The 27475-nt window shown below is 41.1% G+C and overlaps 3 protein-coding genes across 3 annotated transcripts; all 3 read left to right on the top strand.

Annotated features, from left to right (window-relative positions):
* The first annotated feature begins 74 nt into the window (after window positions 1-74).
* On the top strand, window positions 75-5464 carry LOC115376215 (E3 ubiquitin-protein ligase TRIM39). Its single transcript, XM_030075707.1, has 7 exons — window positions 75-341; window positions 729-1022; window positions 2201-2296; window positions 3075-3305; window positions 4510-4657; window positions 4787-4813; window positions 4911-5464. Exons 1-7 carry the CDS (start codon window positions 75-77, stop codon window positions 5462-5464), a joined length of 1617 nt encoding a protein of 538 aa, XP_029931567.1.
* Window positions 5465-6876: 1412 nt separating this feature from the next.
* LOC115376615 (E3 ubiquitin-protein ligase TRIM39-like) lies at window positions 6877-10525 on the top strand. Its single transcript, XM_030076320.1, has 6 exons — window positions 6877-7455; window positions 7563-7658; window positions 7972-8205; window positions 8605-8752; window positions 8861-8887; window positions 9679-10525. The coding sequence occupies exons 1-6, from the start codon at window positions 6877-6879 to the stop codon at window positions 10212-10214; spliced, it is 1620 nt and encodes a 539-aa protein (XP_029932180.1). The 3' UTR covers window positions 10215-10525.
* A 2520-nt stretch (window positions 10526-13045) lies between these two features.
* Window positions 13046-26316, top strand: LOC115376214 (uncharacterized). Its single transcript, XM_030075706.1, has 13 exons — window positions 13046-13624; window positions 13718-13813; window positions 14081-14314; window positions 15361-15508; window positions 15617-15643; window positions 15800-16343; window positions 18080-18429; window positions 22558-23132; window positions 23486-23581; window positions 24129-24362; window positions 24994-25141; window positions 25231-25257; window positions 25350-26316. Exons 1-13 carry the CDS (start codon window positions 13046-13048, stop codon window positions 25892-25894), a joined length of 3603 nt encoding a protein of 1200 aa, XP_029931566.1. The 3' UTR covers window positions 25895-26316.
* The last annotated feature ends 1159 nt before the right edge of the window (window positions 26317-27475 follow it).

Below are 27475 nucleotides of genomic sequence, written 5' to 3'. Positions count from 1 at the left end.
ACAGCAGGTTCGATGCCCCGTCCAAAGGCGGGTTGATTGTGCTGAAAATGACCCTGCCTCTCCGCCGTGTAGGAATGGCCACTACTGGGAACCTTTCTGAAGAGCAGGTGCACTGCTCCATCTGTCTCGACGTCTTCACCAACCCGGTCTCCATCCCCTGTGGACACAACTTCTGCCAGAGCTGCATCCTGGGTTACTGGAAGACCAGCCCTTTGTATCAGTGCCCTATGTGCAAGAAGTCCTTTTACAAAAGGCCTGATATTAGCGTTAACACCGTTTTGAGGGAAATTGCCGAGCAATTCAAGGAGATCAGGGTAAGAAGCGTGGAACAGCAGGAGGCAGTGAAAAAAGAGAAGAAGTGGACCATGGATAGAGGGAAAAAGGACGATGAGGAGAGGCTCCTGGAGAAAGACCAGAGGCAGCAGCTTCTGGAGGAGCTGAAAGAAAAGCAAGAGGAGGAGAGAAGGAAGAAGGAGGGATTAAAGGAGAAACCAGCAGAGAAGAAGCCATTCATTGGACTGCCAGAGGAATTGCCACCATTAGTGCCACCCCCGCCCAAAACCTCTCCTCCACCATCACCTCCTAAGCTTCCACCTCCAGCGTTCGACACATCGCCCCCAGCAACACTACAAGGGCCGTCACCACCGCTGCCCGAAACATCACCCCCACCCTCACCACAAGCTCCCCAAACCTCTCCCCCACCCTCCCCACCCCACAGCTCCTGGGAGGAGGTCCTGTGCGATGTGTGCCTGGGGGAAGGCAGGCCGAAAGCGGTCAAGTCCTGCCTGGTGTGTCTGACCTCCTACTGCGAGGAGCATCTCAAGTCCCACTCCGCCCGGTTCACCAAGCACAAGCTGATGGAGCCTGTCGCAAACATGGAGGACAGGATGTGCCCCAAACACGAAAGGCTCCTGGAGCTGTTCTGCAAGAAAGATCAAACCTGCGTGTGTGTGCTGTGCACCGAGACAGACCACCGGGCGCACTACACCGTCCCCGTGGAGAGGGAATGGACAGAGAAAAAGGTGAGAGGAATTTAATCGCTGCTACGCACATATGTGCATTGGAGTTTTGGTCATGCAAACATTTCTCAGAGGCAGAGCTCCTGAACAGATGCACAAATAATCTCACTGGTTGAGTTAAACCTCAATGAGAGGAGCTAAAGCTGCACAGTGCCTCTAGCTAAGAAATGTAATGTAATGCTGCATGCAGGCTAGCAACAAAACCAGGAGTAAATGTTGCTTTAATAAGTTAAGTCATTATTACTATAATTTATACACATTAGGATAGAGGTTACATGGATATCGTTTCTTATTGACTTGGTACATTGTTATTAACTTTGCATGCATATAACGCATGTTGTGATGTCACAACTTAAAGCCACAGGTATCATGGAATGTAATACTAATACTACTATTACTACTTATACTAATACTAATACTACTACGACTACTACTAATAATAGTGATAATAACAATGATGACGATGGTAAACTTTATTTATAGAGCTCATTTCATGTCATGAAATAAAACTCAAGTGGCAAGGAGCACAATGTACAAAGGAAAATAAAAATGAGACAATAAAAGACTAAAAAGATTAAAAAGAGAGGAAAAAAAAAAAGTTGCCCAAATTGACTCCTTGTATTAACGACGTCTTTAGGTGCTAAGTTGATTGACTTTCCAGTGGTAAAAAAAAAAAAAAAAAAAAAAAAAAAAATTGTTCTTTTTGGAAAGGTAAATTTGTGCCATATCTTCCTATACCTTCAGCGGTGCGTGGATCACTGCAATAGATGGAAGGATTAATGTGTTCAGACATGTATTTCAAATCCCCATGATACACTGAGTAAATTAGACAGCTTTGGAGGCGCTGTGAGGTTTATTTTTCCACTTTGACAGATCCAGGCTAACGACTCCCATTGACTTCAAGTCTTTATGCTAAGCTAACACGAAATGCTACCCACTGGAACCAAACCACTGGTCAAACAGAGGTGAAAATGGTATCAAACCAACAACCTGGGTCAGTTGGAAAAAAGGGTACATTGTCTAAAACACTGGAGTATGTAAATACCACAAGATACCTGCTCCGTCAAGAAAATATTTGCAATGGTAAAGTGAACTGCAGCACGGGTGTTGCTGTTGTGTTTTAATCAAATTGACAAGTGTACACCTGCTGTCGACCTTACTTGTGAAATCGTGCTGTGCAGGCGCAGCTCAAGAGGACAGAAATAGACGTCCAGCAGATGATCCAGGACAGACTGAAGAAGGTGGAGCAGATCAAACACTCTGTGGAGCTCAATAAAGTGAGTCCTTGTGGGATTAGCATGTCATGGGGTTAAGTGATCAATCGTCTCACAGTATCCAGGTCCATGTGTCTAGTGTCTGTATTTGGTGCACATTACATTTCACTGTTCCACTGTAAAATGCATTTCTCTTTTTGATTGGCTACAAGTAAACAGCATATCCTGTTTAAAAAGCCCCATAAAGGATTATATCACAGTGATGAGAAACTTAGGTAAAAAAAAAAAAAAAAAAAAAGTTGCCCATAACAGCTAAAATACCATGTTTTAGGGCTTTTTAAAGTTTTTTGTGCAGGATATGCTTTAGAATATTCTGTTCACTTGGGATATGAGGCGGAAAACACAGACCTTATCCCAAACACGTCCTGAGGTGCGACCCAGAATACAGTGTACCTATAAATTAATTCACTGAATGGCTAAGTTCATTACAGTTCATTGCAATGCTGTATGGCTCCAACAATAGCTATTACTGCAGTGGCATTTCTGTCCAGAGATAGGAGAAATGCGGAAAATGTGTGTGTTGATTTAAACTACAATTACAAAGCATTAATGCTGTTGTTATTGGACCAGAGAAGCATGAGTAAAATTATTATGGTATTGTCAGTGGTCCTGTTACTAATATAATGAATTATCCAGCTTATTGGCAAGAGAGAGAAAAAAATAACACTGTTTTTACTATTGATATGTACAATATATGTCTCAGTCACTATGCATGACTGAATCAATCAATCAACAACTTAGAAATACTGATTTCTGAGTGATTGTCACCGCCATCGTCCAGGTTAGCGCCCAGAAAGAGATTGAGGAGAGCATGCAGGTCTTCTCGGACCTGGTGCGCTCCATCCAGAGGAGCCAGGCAGAGCTGGTCCTGGCCATCGAGGAGAAGCAGAGGCAGACGGAGACGTGGGCCGAGAGCCTCATCGCCGAACTGGAGCAAGAAATCACTGAGCTGAAGAGGCGGCATACAGACCTGGAAAATGTGGCGCGCACCGACCACATCCACTTCCTAAAGGTGAGAGAGTGTCACTTTTGGTTAAAGTTGCCATGTGTGCCAAAAAGGTTTTACGAGTGCAATATATAGCATCTGTACTGTGGATGTCATCAATGCCTCTTTCATATATTGATATATTGGCTAATTTTCTTGATGATAACTGATAAATATTTGCAAATTTTAAATGTAAAGCAAGAGAAACCTGTAGAATATCCTGGCACTACTACTTATATAACCATAACAAATGAAGGGGAACAAATTTGCCTCACAATAAAACCCAAAGGACCACACTTTACTTTTATTTTCATTTTCCCCAAAACTCACAAAATTGGGGATCTGCCTCGTGCAGAGACTCAGCAGGAGATGGAGTTACATTGTCCCCATGTGGCCAGTATGCTGCATTGCAAAATTATTGTGATTTTCATACATGGATGCCTCAGAATTTGTTGATGTGATCAAGTGCCAATTGATATTTAACATCTTATAAATTCGGGGTATATGCCAGTAAAGGCTTCACAGTGATGGTCTCTTTTGTTCACAGTTACATTCTGAACAAATGTATGTGTAAAATACATCTAAATATATAAATGCCTCAGAATAAATGTGATGTTAATATGCTACATAAACCAACATCAAGCTGTAATATAAATATTATCAAAAACTATTTTAATAGGATCTTTTCTTTTCAAACTACTGCATATCCTTTTGAAGAAGAAAAATACAGAATGCTTCATATTCCAGATAATTACTCACTCGACAAATGCGATGTACCATCAAATTGTTACTCTTAAGCTTTTCTGCTTACTCAAAATCAGAATCAGAACCAGAAATTGCTTAAATTCTCAACAAAAGAATATTTTACATGCATAAGTGATATAAGAAATATAAAATTATGTACATTAGAAATTTGAAAAAAAGTATGTGCATTATGTGTAATATAATCCTACTTGTGCATTAACTCTAGTTGTAAAAAAGGTATTTGCATTATGTGTGTTATGTCTAAATATGTGCATCAGTCCTACAAAAATATTATAACGGATATATAAAGGAAACTGACCATATGTAAGAAGTATGCCTATATGCACTATATATACACACAGGGTTTGCACTGTTGAATTGTTGTCCTACAGGTATAAATTATTGCAAAATTCAAATTATGATATCTGATTTTGGACTGGTATTGATATAAACTTAATTTGCAGCACTGTATTGCATCTCTCTGTAGAGTTTTCCAGCCCTGAGTATTCCTCCATCTGTCAAAGACTGGTCCGGGTCCAACGTTCCCACTGACATGTGTGTTGGCATCATCAGGAGAGCTGTGTCCAAACTGGAAGCAACATTAAGTGAAATGATAGATAAACTGGCTGACAGCGGTAGGATTTCCCCTCAACAATCGAAATGTTGCGTTTATGTATCGTAGCTCATTGTCAAATTGAAAGCATTGCTTGACACCGAGTTTACTGTGACATGTCTAAAGTTAATGTTGTTCTTTGATGTTGCAGAGATCAAAAAGATTCTGAAATACACAGGTAAACATTTTTGCATCCCTTTCCTGCTCTCACCTTGGCACTGTGTTAATCACCTTTCTAAAATCTCCTTTTTCTCCACCTCTGCTTTCACTCCCAGTGGACGTGACTCTGGATCCCGACACAGCAAACCCGTGGCTGCAGCTTTCCCAGGACAGACACCAGGTGAGGCACCTCGGGGCGTGGCAGGACCTCCCAGACCACCCTGACCGCTTTGACACGGTGGTTATCGTCCTTGGCCACGAGAGCTTCTCCTCCGGGAGGCGTTATTGGGAGGTCCAGGTGGGAGACAAGGACGACTGGTACATCGGCGTGGCGAAATCCTCCGTCAACAGAAAGGGGAGGATCTCTGTGAGCACCACGCAGGGATACTGGGCTCTGGCCATGAAGAAAGGCCAGGAGTACCGGGTGTCAACGTCCCCACCGATACTACTCACCCTTGACCCCAAACCCAAACGGGTGGGCGTCTACGTGGACTACGAGGAGGGGCAAGTGTCATTTTATGACGTGAGGGCCCGGACCCACATTTACACATTCAAGGATAGATTCACGGAGAAGATCTTGCCTTTCTTTTACTTATACTGCTGTGACAAAGCCTCTGATACCATGGTGATCTGTCCTGCCAATGGGAAGACCCCCATCAAACAAAGTTAAGGACAGGAAAGGACAAGGAAACTTAAAAAACAATCCACTATTCAGTGGAGGCCAAACCTTTGTAACTTATTTTTATTGAAGACTCTTTTGTTGTAGTTTTATGTACATTTGTAATAGTGTAGATTGACAATATACATCAACTGTACCTATGTCCAACTCATGCAAGTGCTGGAAAGCCTTGACTGAACTCATGACACTTTAGATTGGAAACGTGAAGGATGAAATGCAGTTTACTTTTTACTCCTCTGGTTTCATGATTGCATGCTGATGTAATTTAGTCTGTATAATGCTGCAAAGGTTGTGTGTTGAGAACAAGTGTGTTCACAGTTTTTAATAAACACTGTCTCGAATGGTCCCAAATTTCTAAATGTCTGGTTTAAATTAAGCACATTTAAGTCAATTACTCTGTAGGTTTCTGTTCGGCAAAATGATGTCACGTCACTCGACCACGCCCACTCTACACTTGAAAGCTGAGAGCTGCTTCAGCTTCTCAGGACAAGTGTGTTTATCCACTTCATGTGAGAGATGATGAGTATCGAATTGGTAGTGGCACTTTAGAAACTGTTCCGGGTTCAAGTAGAACGTCTGAACTGCAGAAGACCTATAATTTGGTGAGTTATTCTTCTATTGAAATTCACTGTGTTTCTGTCTGCTGTCTTTTTGTAACTTCTTTGTTCAAAAAAACAGAGCAAAATGTCTGGGATGTGGGGAAAATATCTGCAAGCTGATTCATGCCAAATGAGTCACTGGGCGGGACAGCATGCACATTGTTCACAGCCTAAAAATACACTTGCATTCAAAGTTGACTATGTGAAATTTTATTTGTTTATTATCCTGCATTTGCTGTGCAAACACAATATTACAAACTACTGTATGTGCTGGAAAACTATGTTTGTCAAAGTGGCATCCAGGGACTGGAGTTCTTCACTGTACAGAAATTTCTAGCAATCACTAGAAATTGTTGCAAAAATAAATGCACCTATAAAAAATGATTTAACATGATGTCTATTTGTCATTGTTCCATTACAACATCTAAACATTTTAATACTTACAGAAAAGCAATCAGCATCCCTGGGGCAAAATCAACTTAAGAGAGTGATCCAGGCACTCCAAATATCAGGAAGTGTGACAACAATGAGGAAAATATTAAAAAGCCTTTATTGTAGTGGCTAAATCAGGGCTTTAGAGATGTTGTCACATTTCCTGATATTTGGAGTCCCTGGATCGTCCTCCTAAGTACTCATTCTTGATCTTTGCTTGATCATATTGAGCAACCAATCATGCTTTTTTCTTTTTTCTCTTTAATGAAAGTCAACTTGGGGATCCAGAACATGAATCCGTTTGAAAACCCCAGCTTTGAAAAGCAAGAAAAGCCAGAAACATTCATCCAAGACACACCTCCTCCCACAGAAATGTCATCGCCTGGTATTCTCAGCTTATTGCCGGAGGATCAGTTCCAGTGTTCGATCTGTCTGAACGTCTTCAGCGACCCAGTCACCACACCATGTGGACACAACTTCTGCAAGGCCTGCATCAGCGAGCACTGGGACAACAGCGACTTGTGCCAATGTCCCAAATGCAACAAAAGATTTCACGCCAGGCCCGAGGTCTCCACAAACACAATCATGGAGGAGATTTCAACACAAATAAAGAAGAGAAGGCTTGAGGAACCGGAGGCCATTGCTGCAGCTTGGGAGGTGACATGTGACATTTGCACAGGAATAAAGTTTAAGGCCCAAAAGTCCTGCCTGGTGTGTCTGACCTCCTACTGTGCAGCCCACCTGGAGCCCCACCAGAGAGTTCCCTCCTTGATGAGACATAAACTGATCGAGCCAGTGGACAACCTGGAGGAGAGGATGTGTCAGAAACATGAGAGATCGCTGGAACTGTTCTGCAGAGACGAACAGATGTGTGTGTGTCTCCTGTGCTGCGAGACCGACCACAGAGACCATGACACAGTGCCTGTCGAAGAAGAGGCGGTTCGACAGAAGGTACCGAATTAAATACCAAAGAGATTATAGGTTGGAATCAAACGTTCAAAAGGGGATTTGACAGAACTTCTTGTCTTGAAAGTCTATGTTTCTAACATTTTCTATAGGAAAACATCGAGTACAAACAAGGAGAGATCCAAATGCTGATTGAAGAGAGAAGAGAAAAGATACAGGAAATCACCAAGTCATCTGAGATGAGAGCGGTGAGTACTAGACAGACTTTTCTGGATATGTACATTTTTGCCAAAATGTTACATTTTAAAGTTGCACCATATGCAAAATTCCTAATGGTCAAATGAAGCAGGGAGTGTTTAGACTCAACTAAATAAAACATGTGGAAGACATATGCAATTTGGTGGTACATTCTCATCATCGGCCATGCTCATTGGTAAATTACACACTTATTCCACATTTGTGTCAGTTGAATCTAACTGGTCTCCACTTCAATCCACCCTCAGCAGCTCTGTGTAGCACACCTTTGATGCAATGAGTCGCTTTCCTTTTTATTTACAATAGGAGAAAGGAAATAAAGACATCGAAGACACCAACAAGCTCTTCGCTGCTCTGATGAGTCGCGTTCAGGTGATGCAAACAAAACTGCAGTCGTCTATCCAGGGGAAGCTGAGAAGCTCTGCCAACAAAGCAGACATGTTGGTTCAAGAGCTGCGGCAGGAAATCACCGACCTGAGGAACAAATATTCTGAGCTGGAGGAGCTTTTACTGACCGAGGACCATCTTCATCTTCTACAAGTCAGTCAGCACTCCCATCCATCTACCTAAATATCTCTCACTTTAATTTAATTAGGAAAGCCCATGGAAATCATACACCAACCTTTGACAAATAAGCTGTTTGATTATATGATGCAAAGACAGGAGGAAGATCCAACTTTGTGTGCACCACGATTAAAACAAGATGGCACTTTTAAGATGTTACAGTGTTAGTTTACACATCTATAAAACACACCATCTCTGCTAAAGTGCCAGAATGCATCGTTGCAAAATAAATAAAGGACACACACGGTATAAGTTGTTCAAAAACAAATGCCAAAAGAAGGTATATTCATTATTAAACTTTAATCACCCTATAAAGATGTAAAATGACTGATAAACCTGTGCCCTTCATGATCATGTGTTTGTGAATCATGTCAGACACTCCAGGCCCTCTGCAGCCAACCAGCCACCAAGAATTGGTCTAGGGTCAGAGTTTACTCAGATGTGTGTGTAGGAACAGTGAGGAGGGGCCTGTCCCATCTTGTGCAAGCTTTTCAAGCAGAACTGAAAACTTTGACAAACTTGGGTAAGCAGCCTGCAGCATCTGCTTCCTCAGAGGCTTTATTATCAAAATGCTGCCACAGTCTGAGTTGTTTTATGAATAACTGTGGTGTGGTGCTTCTGTATGTTACAGAATTGAAGAGGGTACAAGAGTTCAAAGGTGAGACCAACTCCTTTAACTCACTTTTAAAACTGTTTTCTGGGGGTTTTAGTAGGGATGCACTGATCCACTTTTTTCAGTTCCAATCTCATTCTCATACCTGGGCTTTGGCTATCAGATGATACAGAGTACCGATCTGATACCACAGCTCTTTTTTCTTGATCATTATTATTATTAACATTGACGTTGCTAGTATTATGTGCAAGGTCACATGAGGCTGTAGTAAACCACAAAAACCTCTTAGCTATTAAAATTAGCAAGAATATACAAAAATGCATTGATTTTAAATGTATTCCAAAGCAATTTATTTGAACTGTAGGGTAAGTAGGCTTCACATATAAACAGGTGTAGGAGTGCAAATTGGTGGCGACTCCTTTAATGTTTTGAAAAATTTGAACAAATCATGTGCACAGCAATGCAGTATCAACTACTCATGAGTAGATATCTCTTACAGTATTGACCACTACAATAGAACTGTTTCATTTGACTGCAATACCAACACAGTCCACCATGGCACTATACCATAATCAGCACAATGCATCCTGGAAAGTACTGCCAAAGAAGAAGAAAACCTCTGCGTTCACTAACCACAGCCAGGCTAACAGACTGTTGTGGAGTCAGTACAAGTAGATTAACTAATGAAATATTATAGAAATACTACATGCAACAATGTGTGCACGTGTCTGTCATGTATTGGTACATAAATTGGTCAGTCGGTCATGAATTACATCAGAATTATAACTGAAACCACAAGCTGTGTCTCTTATTGTAACCGAGCTTCTGTTTTTCAGAGTCTGTCACCCTGGACCAGAACACAGCTGGATGCTGGCTCATCCTGTCTGAGAGTGACAAACGTGTCAAATTCTCAAAAACTCCAGGTCTGGTGCCCGATAACCCAGAGAGGTTTGACACTCATCCCATGGTTCTGGGGAAGAAGGGGTACAGCTCCGGGCGTCACTACTGGGAGGTCCAGGTGGGCGTGAGGACCGACTGGGATGTCGGTGTTGCCAGGGAAACAGTCACCAGAAAGGGAAAGGTCATTTTGAAAAAAGAAAGTGGGTTCTTTGCCCTGGGAAAAAGAGGTTATGATTACCTAATTCACTGCACTCCCTACAAACCCCTTTACCTGAGTCCCAGGCCAAGAAATGTAGGCATTTACCTGGACTATGAGAGAGGCCGGGTTTCCTTCTATGACGTGGATGAGAAGTCACACCTTTACTCTTTTGAAGGAGAATCTTTCACTGGAAAACTGTTCCCTTACTTTTATTTGCACAGCCGTTTCAGAAAATCAGAGCCTCTGGTCATCTCCTACATCGGGAGATTATGAAGCTCTCTCCTGTCTGTCTTGCGCTCTTCCAATGATATGAAAGAATAACTGTACCCTTTCAAAACCCACTGCATTATTTAGTAGATGCAGGATCTGAAAAATGTGAAAAGTCAGCAACAGAACAGACATGAAAAGATAGTTGATTAGCAGTGCAATCTGTAATTTCCGAAACACACGTATGTCCAACTCATGTAAGTGCTGCAAAGCCTTGATTGAACACAAGTCACTTCAGATTGGAAACATGAAGGATGAAATGCAGTTTTTCATGATTGCATACTGATTTAATTTAGTTTGTATAATCCTACAAAGGTTGTATGTTGAAGACAAGTTTGTTCACAGTTTTTAACAATAAACAGTCTTGAATGGTCCCAAATTTCCAAATCTCTGATTTAAATCAAGCACATTAAAGTCAACTAGAGGATATAAAGTTTCTGAAGAAACTTTGATGTGCTTGCCTTGCGAGCGCCTAGACATGTGTAAACCGCCAGCCCTATGCTGTTTGTGGGTTGTGTAGTGTTGTGGCTCTTGCCCAGGCGGGGAGTTGAACCCTGGTCTCCTGCATGGCAGGCAGAGACACTATCCACTGTGCCACTGGGGCTTGTGTGGGCAGAGCCAGAAATGAGGCTCTATGAAGCACACAGCATGAGTGACAGTGCTGCTTCTGTGAAAAATCACCTAAAAGTAGTGGTCAAACTACTGTTTTTTTCTCAATGATAGTAAGTCCGAGCAGAAAATAAAAGGTATCATGAGAAAGGCAAGGCTTTGGGCTTTCAAACTGTGTCAAAATTATTTTCCAACTCCCAAAAATGCCCACCTTAGAGCGAGTTGGAAAAGTGTGTCTTTCTGCTTCTCTCCCGAGACTTTGCATTCCAGATATAATGGGAGTCTATGGGGGAGAGAGCTGGCACTCCTGCCTCGTTAAGGGTCACAGTTTAAAAAGTTGAAGATACTTTGCTTTTGTATTTACATTTTTCAAAGCACAACTATTTTTCCTACAATTTGATGCCAAATTTATGCATGTGGAGTGAAAATTGTGGCCAGGAGAGCAAGTTAAAGACAAAAGTTTTAGGCGATTTCTAAGGGCTGCTCCACTCTAGCCCTCAGGAATGCCACTCTAGCTCACGCAATACACACTCATTCAAAAGTCAGAGGCGGCTCAAAAATAACTCCAAACTTAAACTGTGTTTTATGGCAAACTAAAGCAGACATGAAAAATTGAAGATGACACACATAAAGTTGAACATCTGCTGAGTCATTTAAGCTTTGAATGGAGTCTGTGGGCCAAAGAATGAGGGAGCTGTGAGGCTTTGAAAATGCATGAGTGTCTGCCGATTTCCCATTATTTTTCAATGAGGGCAAAATCGCGATTTTAAAATTGAATTATGAGAAATCGCATAGTCTGATCAGTTTGAAAATTGACACACCGCTTCTTCTCCACAAGACGCACGTTTTTTGTATTTGGTGCGTGGACGCAGGTTAAAAGCTCTGGGCCCTGGAGCCCTCTGAAGTTTTGGCCATTCATTTCGGATGGCCGAAATTTTCAGGAAAATTGGAATTTTGAGAATTCCGTGAGTTGGATTCCTTATAAAAGTAATAGCACACTTCTCCCAATGGGGCCGCACATTTTCCCAATTCATTGTGGGGGCCTAAAACCAAAGCTGTAGGAGGAGTAGCGCGCCGAAAAAAAGGTGGAATAATAATAATATTAAAAAGATTAAATATGCAAGATTTTAAGATGTGTTGCCTTTTCAAGGCAAGCACATAATTACTGTGTAGGTTTCTGTTCAGCAAAATGATGTCACATCACACGACCACGCCCACTCTACACTTGAAAGCTGAGAGCTGCTTCAGCTTCACAGTGTGTTTATCCACTTCATGTGAGAGATGATGAGTATCGAATTGGTAGTGACACTTTAGAAGCTGTTCCGGGTTCAAGTAGAACGTCTGAACTGCAGAAGACCTATAATTTGGTGAGTTATTCTTCTATTGAAATTCACTGTGTTTCTGTCTGCTGTCTTTTTGTAACTTTTTTTGTTCAAAAAAACAGAGCAAAACATTTGGGATGTGGGGAAAATATCTGCAAGCTGATTCATGCCAAATGAGTCACTGGGCGGGACAGCATGCACATTGTTCACAGCCTAAAAATACACTTGCATTCAAAGTTGACTATGCGAAATTTTATTTGTTTATTATCCTGCATTTACTGTGCAAATACAGTATTACAGACTACTATATGTGCTGGAAAACTGTGTTTGTGAAAGTGGCATCCAGGGACTGGAGTTCTTCACCGCACTGTCATTTCTAGCAATCACTAGAAATTGTTGCAAAAATAAATGCACCTATAAAAAATGATTTAACATGATGTCTATTTGTCATTGTTCCATTACGGCATCTAAACATTGTAGTACTTATAACAAACCAGTCAGCATCCCTGGGGCAAAATCACTTTAATTCACATTATGAGAGTCAACTTAAGAGAGCGATCCAGCCACTCCAGATATCAGGAAGTGTGACAACAATGAGGAAAATATTTTAAAGCCTTTATTGTAGTGGCTAAATCATCACAAACGCCAACATGTTTCAACCACTGACAGTCTTCATCAGGGCTTCAGAGACATTGTCACATTTCCTGATATTTGGAGTGCCTGGATCGCCCTCCTAAGTACTCATTCTTGATCTTTGCTTGATCATATAGAGCAACCAGTCATCTTTTTTTCTCTTCAATGAAAGTCAACTTGGAGATCCAGAACATGAACAAGTTTGAAAACGACAGCTTTGAAGAGCAACAAAGGCCAGAAACATTCATCCAAGACACACCTCCTCCCACAGAAATGTCATCGCCTGGTATTCTCAGCTTACTGCCGGAGGATCGGTTCCAGTGTTCGATCTGTCTGAACGTCTTCAGCGACCCAGTCACCACACCATGTGGACACAACTTCTGCAAGGCCTGCATCAGCGAGCACTGGGACAACAGCGACTTGTGCCAGTGTCCCAAATGCAACAAAAGATTTCACGCCAGGCCCGAGGTCTCCACAAACACGATCATGGAGGAGATTTCAACACAAATAAAGAAGAGAAGGCTTGACGAACCGGAGGGCATTGCTGCAGCTTGGGAGGTGACATGTGACATTTGCACAGGAATAAAGTTTAAGGCCCAAAAGTCCTGCCTGGGGTGTCTGACCTCCTACTGTGCAGCCCACCTGGAGCCCCACCAGAGAGTTCCCTCCTTGATGAGACATAAACTGATCGAGCCAGTGGACAACCTGGAGGAGAGGATGTGTCAGAAACATGAGAGATTGCTGGAGCTGTTCTGCAGAGATGAACAGATGTGTGTGTGTCTCCTGTGCTGTGAGACCGACCACAGAGACCATGACACAGTGCCTGTCGAAGAAGAGGCGGCTCGACAGAAGGTACCATATTTAATCCCAAAGAGATTATAGGTTCGAATGAAACATTCATGAACACTTTTTGTCTTGGAATTCTGTTTCTAACATTTTCTATAGGAAAACATTGAACACAAACAAGGAGAGATCCAAATGCTGATTGAAGAGAGAAGGGAGAAGATAGAGAAAATCACCAAGTCATCTGAGATGAGAACAGTGAGTACTAGACAGGTTTTTTTGGATATGTACATTTTTGCCAAAATGTTAGATTTTAACGGTTCACCATATGCAAAATTCCTGATGGTCAAATGAAGCATGGACTGTTTACACTCAGCTTAATAAAAAAAAAAAAAAAAAAAAAAAAGTGGAATACATATGCAAGTTGACACACTTATTCCACATTTGTGTCAGCTGAATCTAAATGGTCTTCACTTCAACAATCCACCCTCAGCAGCTCTGCGGTTTCCTTTTTATTTACAATAGGAGAAAGCAAATAAAGACATCGAAGACAGTAACAAGCTCTTCGCTGCTCTGATGAGTCACGTTCAGGTGGTGCAAACAAGACTGCAGTCGTCTATCCAGGAGAAGCTGAGAAGCTCCACCAACAAAGCAGACATGTTGGTTCAAGAGCTGCGGCAGGAAATCACCGACCTGCAAAAGAGATACTCTGAGCTGGAGCAGGTTTTACTAACCGAGGACCATCTTCATCTTCTACAAGTCAGTCCCCTTACTGAAAGAAAATATATTTACCAATATATTAAATGAAATTTATGGTAATGTATTAGAATATATTACATTTAATATATGGAATTACAATATATTGAAATATATTTTATATTTGAAAATGTCTTAGCAATACATGGAATAATATATTGTGAAACATATATTATGCAATATATTAATATTTGCATCAATAATTGTAATGTATTTCAATATATGGAATAATACATAAGTAAATGTGAATTTCCCAGTCTGGGATCAATAAAGTATACCTATCTATCCATCCTATCTATCTATCTAATAGCGTATTTCAGATATTGCAATATATTGCATATGAGTATATATATATATATATATATATATATATATATATATATATATATGACATATGCATATATTTCAATGTATTTGAACATATAAAAACTAACTATTACATATATACTATATACTAACAAACTATTACATATAAAAATATAGTGCTGTTTTTGGTCTTTTTTATATGTATCAGTATATAGACTTGTATGGTGTATGCATATATTTCAATATATTGGAAAATATAAAGACTAGTTTCCCATATATGGAAATGTATTATCCAGTATATCACATGATATTTTCCAATATACTGCAATATATTTTTGTTTCGTAAGGGTCAACACTCCCATCCATCTACCTAACTATCTCTCACTTGAATTTAATTAGGAAAGCCCATGGAAATCATACATTAACCTTTGACAAATAAGCTGTTTGATTATGTGATGCAAAGACAGAAGGAAGATCCACCTTTGGTTGCACCACGATTAAAACAAGATGGCACTTTAGAAATGCTACAACATTAGTTTACACGTCTGTAAAACACACCATGTCTGCTAGAGTGCCAGAATGCATCGTTGCAAAAGAAATAAAGGACACACAGAGTATAAGTTGTTCAAAAACAAATGCCAAAAGAAGGTATATTCATTATTAAACTTTAATCACCCTATAAAGATGTAAAATGACTGATAAACCCATGCTCTTCATGATCATGTATTTGTGAATCATGTCAGACACTCCAGGCCCTCTGCAGCCAACCAGCCACCAAAAACTGGTCTGAGGTCAGAGTTTACTCAGATGTGTGTGTGGGGATGATGAGGAGATCCCTGTCTGATCTTGTACAAGCCTTTCAAGCAGAACTGAAAACTTTGACAAACTTGGGTAAGCGGCCTGCAGCATCTGCTTTCTCTGATGCTTTATCATCAAAATGCTGCCACGATCTAAAGCTGAGGTGTTCTACGAATAACCAAATGCTGTGTTTTGTTACAGAATTGGAGAGAATGAGAAATTTTAAAGGTGAGATCAGCTCCTTTAATTGACTTTGAATAATAAGAATGTTACCAGTTATAGCCTAATAATAATAATAATAATAATAATAACATGTTTTTTGTGATTTAGTGCAACCATAATTGAAAATGGGAGCTGTGCTTTACCTGAACTTCTGTTTTTCAGAATCTGTCACCCTGGACCCAAACACTGCTAACCGTTGGCTCACTCTGTCTGAGGAAAACAAGCGTGTGAAGTCTGTAAAAACTGCAAATGTGGTGCCAGATAACCCAGAGAGGTTTGAGACCCATCCCGGAGTTCTGGGGAAGAATGGCTTCAGCTCTGGGCGTCACTACTGGGAGGTCCAGGTGGGCCTGAGAAATGACTGGGATGTCGGTGTTGCCAAGGAAACAGTCACCAGGAAGGGCAAAGTCACTGTAAATAAAGACAATGGCTACTTTTTCCTGGGAAAGAGTGGATATGATTATGAAGTCTGCAACAGTCGCTACAAAACCCTTCACCTAAATCCCAGGCCAAGAAAAATAGGAGTGTATGTGGACTATGAGGAGGGCCATGTCTCCTTCTATGACGTGGATCAGAAGTCACACATTTACTCTTTCGAAGGAGAATCTTTCACTGAAAAACTGTTCCCCTACTTCTACCTGCATAGCAAGGCCAAAAAATCAGAGCCGTTGGTTATTACCTTTATTGGAGATTATAGAGCTCATTGGTTGTCTCTTCTGTCTCGTGCACGCTCCACCAGTGACGCAAAAGAATAAATGTACAACACTGTCGTCGGGTAAAACCTCCTCTATGATTTTATTGAACCCTTTCAAAACCCATTACATAATTTAATAGATGCAGGATTTAAAAAACTGAAGTCAGCAACAGAAGAGACATGAAAAGATACTTGATTGTCAGCACATTGTGTAATCTCCAAATTCTAATTTTACTCTATATGTTATTAATGCCACATCAAGGTCATGGCTACTTGCAAAAATATACATCTAAGCAAGTCATTTAGCCTCATTTTCAGTTTAAATTCTTCTTAAAACAAGGTCCATAATCTGTCAGCGGGATGAGATAATCCCACTTGTTTCCAGTGCTAATCATCTTGTTTCCAGAATTTCCTTGAAACATTTTCTTGACAGCATTGAGCTGCCCTGCCTTATTCTGCCTTGTTTCAACATATTTACACTTGTTCCCAGAAAAACTGTCAGAAAAACAAGTTGTTATCAGAGCAATGAAATATGAGACTCAATAAATGGATTCTCATAAAAGCTACATAAAAAAGGATTTCGTCATGACCTCATTAAAATGTCTTCCTTTGTAAATATATTTTAGCTGTTTTTTACCTTCAAATAAAGGCTGGAACAGGAAAATGTATTTATCTTTAAATTAATGCCAAAATAAATGAAATACTGACAGGAATGTGCTTAGTGTATTGTGTCTTGTGTAGCTGAACTGCAGGAGCTACACCTGACTTTCAGGTATATGACATTACAATCACTGAGGAAATGAGGAAAGAGTAACATAGTCCAGTGGCCGCCTCTTTCCCAGTAATGACACTGTAGGTGTGTCACTGTACCTGCAGAGGAGCGAGCAACCAATAGGAGTGTCACCTCATTCAACACAAGTGGAGCCACTGAAAGAACAACATGGTCTTTACACAAGAAAGGTAAGCAAACAGCATATTTTCACTCTAAAATCCCATCCTTCATATATAAAAACTTCATGTTTAGTTTATTATTCCGTATATTTATGTGTTTGATTATGCATTTGTTGTCAAATGGCAAAGAGGACTCATTTTAGATGCCATTTAACCAGAGTATGTTTGACTACAATGTATGTATTGAGGGTATGTTTTCTCACTGGTGGGTGTTATGCTGCTTTCTAATGACCATACATGAATTTCTGGTAAAACTTTATATTGATAGTTCAATGTTGATGGTTCAAATAAGTGTCAAGTGGCAGAAACTAGTTGTACCATCGGTCTGTTGAGTGAATATCACCACACTACTGCATGTAGCATGAATTCTGACCTACGCCCAATGCTTACATGAACCATAAACCAGACATTAAACATCAATAGACTATTGTTCACACTATTGTATCATCTGGAACCTAGAAAGATTGTAGTCACTTAAATTCATTCAACATGAATTCATTTCTTCTGACTATTTGAGAATAACATCAGCAGGCCTTTAAACATCAACAAATCAGGCGTTTTGGCTGTAAGTCAGGTCTAACTGCCTATATCAAAATAATAGTCCTTGTTTTCTCTCTAGATATATAGAAGCAGTGGATCAGCTTGCCGTGGAAATCTGTGGAAGTTAATCAATCAGTCCATCAGAACTCAAGTCGTCTTCTTGTGTGTCCACATACACACACACACAGTCACTGAGTGAGTTTTGACCTAATGTCAGAGCTTGCCAAGTGCTGTATCTGTTTGGATGACCTCCACAGGCCTGTCTCCCTCCCCTGTGGACACTGCTTCTGCCTGGGCTGCATAGGAGAATACTGGAGGCTCCAAGTGACCTGCCAGTGCCCCCTGTGCAGGGCCGTGTTCCCCACCAGGCCACCGCTGAAAACCGACAAAACACTACACGCTGCTGCCCAGACGGAGCAGGCAACTGTGCCTTTAAGAGCTGGAGAGGTGCCATGCGATCTTTGCCCAGCAAAGCATCGAGCGGTGAAGTCCTGTCTGGTGTGTCTGGCCTCGTACTGTGACGCTCATCTGGAGCCTCATTACCAGGATTCAGCTCTTGGGCGCCATCGTCTGGTCAGTGTGTGGAAGAACCTGGAGGACGCTGTGTGTAGGCTGCATGGGAAGCGGATAGAAAGGTTCTGTCGGAGCGATCAAACATGCATCTGCGCCGTGTGTGCCCAGACAGACCACAGGGGCCATCACATTGTTTCTCTCACCAAGGAAGCTGCAAGGAAGAAGGTGAGCTCTAATTGGCCTGTAATGTGTCCCACTCAGAAACACTACACTGTTAAATTGCGGATTTAGCAAGACAACATCAATGGACTGCTTAAGCCATTGATTTCACCCAACACTTTGCATTTTGCAACACCAAAGTACATTAAAGTACCGGATTCGACTGTTATCACACCATATGAACAATATTTCCCAGAATTTCCCTGGTTGGGATCAATAAAGTATATCTATCTATCTATCTATCTATCTATCTATATCAGTCATAATCGCCCCCACAGGTTTGGGTTAGTAGGTCACTGCCACACCTTCTAGTGGGTCAGAAGCTGTTATCATCTGTTCCCGTCATCAATCAGTCTTAATTGTTTGATTGATTGAATTGAATTGATTTGACAAATTAAAAATACAGTACAGCTATGAGCATACAGTACAAAGAAATTAGTCAGGATATCGCAGTAAAGTCATGATTTTTTTTTCATTTATATCCATTCCTTGAAATTCATGGATAGGGGGCAGACAAGAATTGGTAATAGCAAGAATCTGCAAATGATAACTCATATTTTACTCTAATACACAAAGATAAATAAATAAATGGAGAAGGAAGGAAAAAAACAGCACAAAATGAAGATAAATCAGTAAAACCAACACGTTCACAACCCTGATCTAAATACCTAGAGCTGGATGTTTCATATGATAAGTTGTTCAGCATCCATTTCTTCAGTTGCAAGTTTTCTAATCTTAACCAATCAAATGGGAGCCTGGAACCGGACGTACAGTGACATAGCATGAAGAACAACAAAGTCAGTCACAGAAGGAGGTGGTTAGGGTACCTGTACACATAAAGGTCCTGACATCTAGAAATAAATACCGCATTCATTTTAAAGGTGCATTCTGTAAAACTGCAATGAAGTGAGGATCCTTGAGAGACAACTGCCAAAAAAAATGTGGAATAAGCGAATGTGGAGTTTGAGGGTCGAGTCAACATGGTTTCCCAACACCGGACTTATCATGACAGCCTTTTACATTCAATCGCCAAAAAAGCATAGAAGGAATTTGATGGTTGAGTCTACATGGCTCTCATTGTTAGCCTGACTCACTGATAAAAAAAAAAAAAAATCAACCCTCTTTTTTTGTTTTTCGACAGGCGAAATTAAAAAGAAAAATGTTTAAACTCGAGCAAATGATTCAGGAAAGACTGGATAAAGTTGAAAACGTTAAGCTCGGTGAAAGAGCTGGAGAAAATACAAGCGAGGCACGGACACGAGACGGGCTGGAGGAGGAAATCGCTGATTTACGGCGGAGAAACGCGGAGCTGGAGCGGCTGTCGCTCACTGAGGACAGCCTCCACTTCCTGCAGGTCTGTGACACAACCGGCTAATCATCATTAAATCATTTACTTTTTAATACATAAGCACTACTCAATTTATATTCAAGCATAACACAGCTATAATGCCACTTTCTTTTTTTTGTCTGTGCAGCGATTTCTATACGCCACCTCATCCTGATGGCTGTTCACATGTGATGAAGACCGCATCAGGAGTTACTGGACAAACTTGTTTTTGACGAAACGATTAATTAAACAAACCACAGTGACTGTCTAACAGGCTGACATGTCTGAATCATCATTACATTGGATTATGAATGTGCACTGATGTATGCTGGTACACTGTTCTGTATTTAACAACAATAATGCAATATTAAATAAAGGAAATACTTATTTTCATACAGTGAGACATAGTATGTAAAATTTTGAGCAGCTGGAGTTGCATGAATCCAAATCAAGCTGACCAATAATATTTCAATAGCAATATGTGCCTGTAACTTCAACTAAAACCATAACGCTATACAAGTCAGTTGTAGATTAAGTCCTTTATTTTTGTGTATTTTTATAATTTATTGTTGTTTTTCTATTGCTTTAAGTTCAGCAAAAAAAAAAGGTCATACTTTTTCACTAATGAAGAAAGGCTACGCTATGCGAAAAATGTACTGCAGCTGTGCTTTTATCTCAAAAAATGACAACTCAAAAAAAGGAGGAATCAATATCACAACAAAGTTTTTGGCCGATTTTCCATGTGCTCTGTTTGAACTTGTTCAAAATGTGACACACCCCATGGACATGCAAACACTCCCACACATAATTTGTTTTCTCAATCGGCAGCCTAGACAGGGAAGTGACTGGCAAAGCTTTCAAGAGAAATGAAAGTTAACACGGAGAGGAAGAACTGGAAGAAGGCCGTGCACAGGGGAGGAGGAAGTGAGATAAAAAGGAGTGAACCAAGACAGAGAGACAGAGGCAGAGAGGTAGCTCGAGAGAGGGAGACCGACAGAGAGAGAGAGAGAGAGAGAAAGAGAGAGAGAGGACCTCAAGAGCTGTGAGGTAAGGAGCATCTAAATAGCTCTAAGCCATAATGGCAAGATTGCATTATAAATATTGTAAGCCATCTCTGATCGTATTCCATATGCCATCAATGCCTACAGTGAATGGGAAAAATAATGATTTGCAAATCCTGAACCAATGAGGCTATGCCTTTAAGATAATGCTGAGTAAAATCTGTGCTTCTCCAAAAACTCCACACCTAAATATGAGATCAGGTAGCAGATGTGTCGCTTGTGGTTCTCTCTCCCTCATTACTTTCTTGACAACCTGGTATGGTGAGTACACAGCACACAAACGCCCCAGGCTGAATTATCCAGTGGATGTGTAACTACCATTTAAAAAGTACAGTGTACATTCAAACACAATGAAATGCATCTGCCCAGGCTTAAAACAGTCCTTAAAACAAACATTGAGACTGTGATCGAACTATTGAGAGTGGCGATCCAACATGTGAAGAGGGGGCAACCCACCATAATGACCATGCTGATTTGTCCTTTGCTTTTTTGGCTTGAGAATGAGACATTTTAGCCTTTGCTTGTTATGCCAGTCACCCACACGAGTGAAAGTGTATCGGACAGATGGACGTTGAACCCGGATACAGTTTTTGGCATTGTTGCAAAAGCCGTTATATTGTATTATCCATCGGAATTTTTAACAACATGCTAGTCCACTCAAAATAATGACTCCCACTTACAGCAGCCATTATTAATGAAATACTAGAGGAGTGCACTTAGTAGAGTGCAGATCTCCGCCAGGCTTATCTCCTCTTTTCCGGTGCTCAGACTTAGGTGAAAAAACAGCTGAGGAGTTATCGCTCAATTGCAGTAAAAAAACGGATTTTTCAAAGGTTTTGAATCAATGCAACCGCAAGAGGTTCTTCAACATATAGTCTTAACTGTGCACCAAAAATGTTAGACTGATAGGCCCAGTATTGTGCAAGATGAGCTGCAGACAGAGACATGTACACACAGTTAAAGAAAACAGTGTTTTCCCTGTCATTATAAAATTTTTAGCACCCAAGTCAATTGAACAGCAAGTACGAGGAGGAAAAAGTTTCTAAAATGCAGCGCTCAAAGTAAAAAAAAAAAAAAAAATTGGTAAAATGGTAACGAGAATAAATGTTTTTCAAAGGTTTTGAATCACCACAACCACGAGAGGTCCTTCATCATCGAGTCATAACTGTGCACAAAACGTATTAGGCTGATGCATGCACGTACACACACTCTTCTGCTTCTATCTTTGTGAGGACATAATATTGACTTTTTCACAGTCTTCTACAGCCTTTCTCTAATCTCAACCATAACCAACATGGCCAACCCTAACCATAACCCTAACCTTAACCTAAACCTAATTCCAACCTTAACCTTAGCTGTAACCAGAAAGCCAGAATTTGCCTTCATAGTTGTGAGGACCACCCAAAATGTCTTCATTTCCCAAAAATGTTCCCACTTTGTGAGTTTTAAAATGCTTTCTGGTTCTTATTACATAGAAAGTATAAGTACACACACACACACACACACACAAGATCAATGCATGATCCACTTCAGGCCACCCCCTTGCGAAGATAATATCAGGCTTCAAATTACATTAGAGACAGATAACTGAATAACTTGTGCTCTGTTCAAGCAGATATGGCCTCGTCTTCTGCATCATCTGACGTCGCTGTCTCAGTGGATCAGCATCTAACCTGCTCCATCTGCCTGGATGTGTTCGACGAGCCTGTCACTACACCTTGTGGCCACTCATTCTGCAAGTCCTGCCTGAACCGCAACCTGGTCCTCAATGACCTGATGTGCCCACTGTGCAAGCAGCATCTTAGGAAAGCTCCGGAGGTGAATATTGTCCTGAGGAACATCGTCCAGCAGCTGGGAAAGACCCAGAAGAAGCAGGACAATGAGTACACCGGGGCGCCCGGCGAGGTGGCCTGCGACGTCTGCACGGGAAAAAAGCTCAAAGCCGAGAAGTCCTGCCTTGTGTGCCTTGCCTCATATTGTTCTACCCACCTGGAGCTTCACTCCACAACCAAAAGGCTGGAGGGCCACAAGCTGGTGGAGCCTGTGAAGAACTTGGACGACAGGGCCTGTCTTACTCATGGGCGCCCCCTAGAGCTGTACTGCAGGAAACAGCAGCGATGCATCTGTGCTCTCTGTGTGGAAAAGGGCCAGGAGGTTGTCACTGTGGAGGCAGAGTGGACTATGAAGAAGGTGAAGTAACATATAGATCAATTAGTTATTTGTTGCTGTTAAAGACCCGAGACTAAAGAGAATAAAGAGTACACCTGTTAGTTCAAAGCGTAACTAAACTGCTAGCCTAAGTCTATGTGAAGCCTGAACTCTAATGGTGAAAGTTATGGTGCCTGGTCCGTGGTGGCACGTAACATTACCACTGTTGGACTCCATGGGCGGAGACATCACCTGCCACCAAAGACAAGGTACCCTACTTTTAACTATTAGAAGTCAGGCTTCACGTAGATTTGGGATTGATGATCTTACATTATAATACATACCATGGAAAGTAGACGGTGTGAAGTGTTGACTTAAATGTCGGTCTGCTACAGGATGAACTTGACAACATCAAGACAGAGCTGCAGCAGAAAATAAAGAAGAGGGAAGACAAAGTGGATGAGATCAGTGCATCTCTGAAGGCTTGCGTGGTAAGCTGTTTGAGAGACATGCTAAAATCCTGAGATCACGAGTTTCTGCAAATCTCGATAGGAGTGAAAGACCAAGACTATGGTTAACTATGTCCAAAATAAGACTGAGACCAGAGCAGGCTGAATCCATTTCAGTAATCATTTAAATGAATAAATACTTCAGGCAAACACACAATGTCTGAAAAAACTGAGTGGACGCACACATCCACAAACCCTCTAGGCGGCTGCTGGGCCAAGATAAATATAATAAGAAACAGAGGAGGTCCACATACTGTAGCTGTCTTGATGCTTATTAATGTAGAGATTACCACAGAAGCATGGTCCTCAGACTTGAATAAATAGATCAGATTCCATGTTTAAAGCCCCAATCTGGAACTGATTTTGCTCGCAGCGCACAGTGGTTGCGTGGAACATTGCAACAACAAAAGCAAGATGTTTTTGAGGTTTCATGGCGGATGGCAAATCAGACCTCTGTCATGTTTTAGCAATGAATAAAACCTTAACTGTCAAACAAAAGAAACAATGCAGGATTTTCTCCAATTTTTAGGAACAGCTGGACAGTGAGTGGTGGGATATCGACAGTGTGTTCACGGCTTTAATAGCCATCGTGGAGGAATTTCAGGCGAGAGCTCTCCAGCCACTGAAGGACAGGAGGGACGTCGTGGAGAAGGAGGCAAAAGACCTGACAGAGGAGCTGCAGGCAGAAATCACAAAGTTCAGACAGACCATCTCTGAGCTGGATGACATATCTGCTCTGGAGGATCACATCTGTTTTCTGCAGGTGAGAGGATAACTTGATCAAAACAAAGAACCATCATCAAGTCTTCAGATGTTTTCAGATCTCAGCATCTAAACATTGTGACTGTGGAGCGTTGTGTATCCTGCATTCCCAACTTACAGAAAACCTCTGTCCTATGACTACATAACCAATGAGCATGTTTTATTTAGTCTCCAGTTTCAAATAGATTGTGAGAGAAGCACAAAGATTGATCATTAGAAAGGAGCCTGGAGAAGAAAACCAATTCCCTGCAGATGTCATTAGTGCAGCTGCTTGCTAGGCAACACACTTAGGTCTCCCAGAACGGTCTAGGCCCAGCACTCATCCCATGTCTGAAAAACAAAAACAATGCAGCTGCTACAGTTTTAACCTGCCAGTCCAATTAGCACTGCGAATCTAGTATGACAGGTAAGCAATTCCTCAATATATAGACGATTTCACTGATTTCCACTTGTGTCAGGGTTAGCTCCAAGTTATCGTTCAGGGACCAGAATAACCTCTGCAATCTTGTTGGACATCAGAATATCTTGCATGCTTAGAGGAAGACAACATTAATCCAACTCTAATAGTCTTAGTGTCTGGAGTCAAGAAGAAAAAAAAACAGCAAACAAATAACCTTTAATTTCCTCTGCAGACTTATCCATCTCTTCCAGGCCCAGATTATGGCAAAGACTGGACAGCAGTGGATCTTGATACGTCCCTTTCCTTTGGCACCATGAGGAAAATCACAGCAACCATGCTCGAACAAATTCAGCAGAAGCTGGAGAAGCTGACCACTGTTGGTAAGACATGAAATGTAAAGGCAAACGGTGCTATATTCATTTGTCAGGGTTTGACCCAAATAAGACAATTCTTTTGTTTCACTTTGCAGAGCTAGAGAGAGTTATACAGTTTGCAGGTGGGTTGTGTACACTTTTTTAACTTATAAAAGACAGACTTTTATGTTTTTTCTGTCGTACCATAAAATCGATTTCCGTGTATGCTTTGCAGTGGATGTAAAGCTGGACCCGGATACTGCACACACTCATCTTATTCTGTCTGACGATGGGAAGGAAGTGAAAGACGGAGGCGAGATCCAGGACGTGCCTGACGCTCCAGAGAGGTTCGACCTCTTCGGCAGCGTCCTGGGCCTCAACAAGTTGGCCTCCGGGAAATCGTACTGGGAAGTGGAAGTGGGTGAAAAGACAGGGTGGGATCTGGGTGTTGCAAGAGGCGATGCAAACCGAAAGGGGAAAGTGCCGCTGAATCCAAGTAACGGTTACTGGGTGGCTGTGCATTATGATGACAGTCAGTATGCAGCCATGACCGCTCCACCAATCCGTCTGTCTCTGAAAGACCAGCCCCAGAGGGTGGGAGTGTTTGTGGATTATGATGAAGGCCTTGTGTCCTTCTATGACGTGAAGGCTTCCTCTCACATATATTCATTCACTGAGTGTGTGTTCACCAATGAGCTCTACCCATATTTCAGTCCACATCTCAAACAAAATGACAAAAACGCTGATCCTCTCATCATTTCTGCTGTGAGTTACCGTTAGCAATGCTTCATGGCATGACGAATGTGTGTGTGTCTGTGTGTTTTGCTGGTGCATCACTGACAAGACGAGACAAAACAGGAAGAACAAAAAAAGCCACCTTTTTATAAATACAACAAAGGAAATGCTCTGTTCTCTTGCCACCAGAAGGAACTAAACAGAAACAAACCTTTGAGTTAATAAGGTTCAGAGTGCAGACGATAGGAGAATTGTTTTTCCTTGACAGATTTTCAGCAGGAGAAGGTATTATGAAATGATGCGTCATGGAATCTGTGGTTGATGCATTTTTGTTGAGTCTCTGTGGTCGCTGGCAAGACTTCTCCCCTTTTCCCCCGTCATCTGTGGATTTTTGGGGGAAGTTTTTTCTTGCCCGCTGTGAGGATGAAGCCTGGAAGAGTCACATGCTGCTCTGTTTGTCTGTTTGTTGTAAACTTGTGGGCGCGTAATGCCCTTTGAGATTGTAAACAGCGATTTTAGGAACTAAATAAACTTGAACGTGAACTCAAACTTGGTTTACATTGATTTCGCCCCGCTCAAGCTTTGGGTTGCCCCTAAAAATTATATTTGCATGAACTGATGGAAAAAGAGCATGAGGCCAAAACAATTTTAGTTATTTTAAATAAATGGAGTAAACTAGAGACGGTGCTTATGACTACAAATGAATGACTACAAATCTATATTTTTCTGTATTTCACAACAATGTTCTGTGCATGCAGTGTGTAAAAATGTGAAGTAGCATTTCTTAAGAACTAATTGTTTGAGTCCAAAAGCAAACTTTATTTATTTATCTTTGCTAGGATTATTTACCTAATGTTATAAGAATCATTACATATGATATCTTATTACACTACTTATAAAGACGTTAGACAAATAATCCTACAGAATATACCACTACTACTGGCACCACTGCTACTCATAATAATAATAATAATGATAGCAATAATAATAATAGTAATTATATTATTATATGATATATAGATTGACACATAGCTATATGTGTGTGTGTGTGTGTGTGTGTGTGTGTGTGTGTGTGTGTGTGTGTGTGTGTGTGTGTACATATATATTTAGAACAAATGAACAAATAATAATTTGAATAAATTTTGAAATGCAACACCTGACGTGCACAAAAAACAGCCTACATTTTGAACCAAAAATCAATTAAAAATAATAACAAGCTAAAAAAAAAAAAAAAATAAAGTCATATTAAAAGCTTCCTTGTTGTTACGCTTTTATGTCAAAAAATGAACACTACGTAATTAAGTAATTAATTTGTGGCTTGCCAGTCACGTAAACGTCAGAGGCAGGGCTGTAAACAGAAGAGTTAATTATTTTTATTGTGAAGTGATGTGGCAGGTCCAGCAGGTGTTCTGTGTGAACTTGTTCAGAGTGTGGCACACCCACAGAAACCCAGGCGCACACACACGCGCGCGCGCGCGCGCGCACACACACACACACACACCCACACACACACACACACCCACATACACCCACATCACTAAGCCGCTCCGTCCGCTGCCATCTTGCACAATTTAGAAAAAAAAGGTTTGACGGACGGCGTTTTCCAGAGAAACAGAACTTACCGCA

Source organism: Myripristis murdjan, chromosome 18 (genome assembly GCF_902150065.1).
Source record: "Myripristis murdjan chromosome 18, fMyrMur1.1, whole genome shotgun sequence".
In the NCBI taxonomy this organism is placed as follows: domain Eukaryota; kingdom Metazoa; phylum Chordata; class Actinopteri; order Holocentriformes; family Holocentridae; genus Myripristis; species Myripristis murdjan.
The sequence above is the reverse complement of the archived record's forward strand: the minus strand, read 5'-3'. Positions and strand labels throughout refer to the sequence as shown.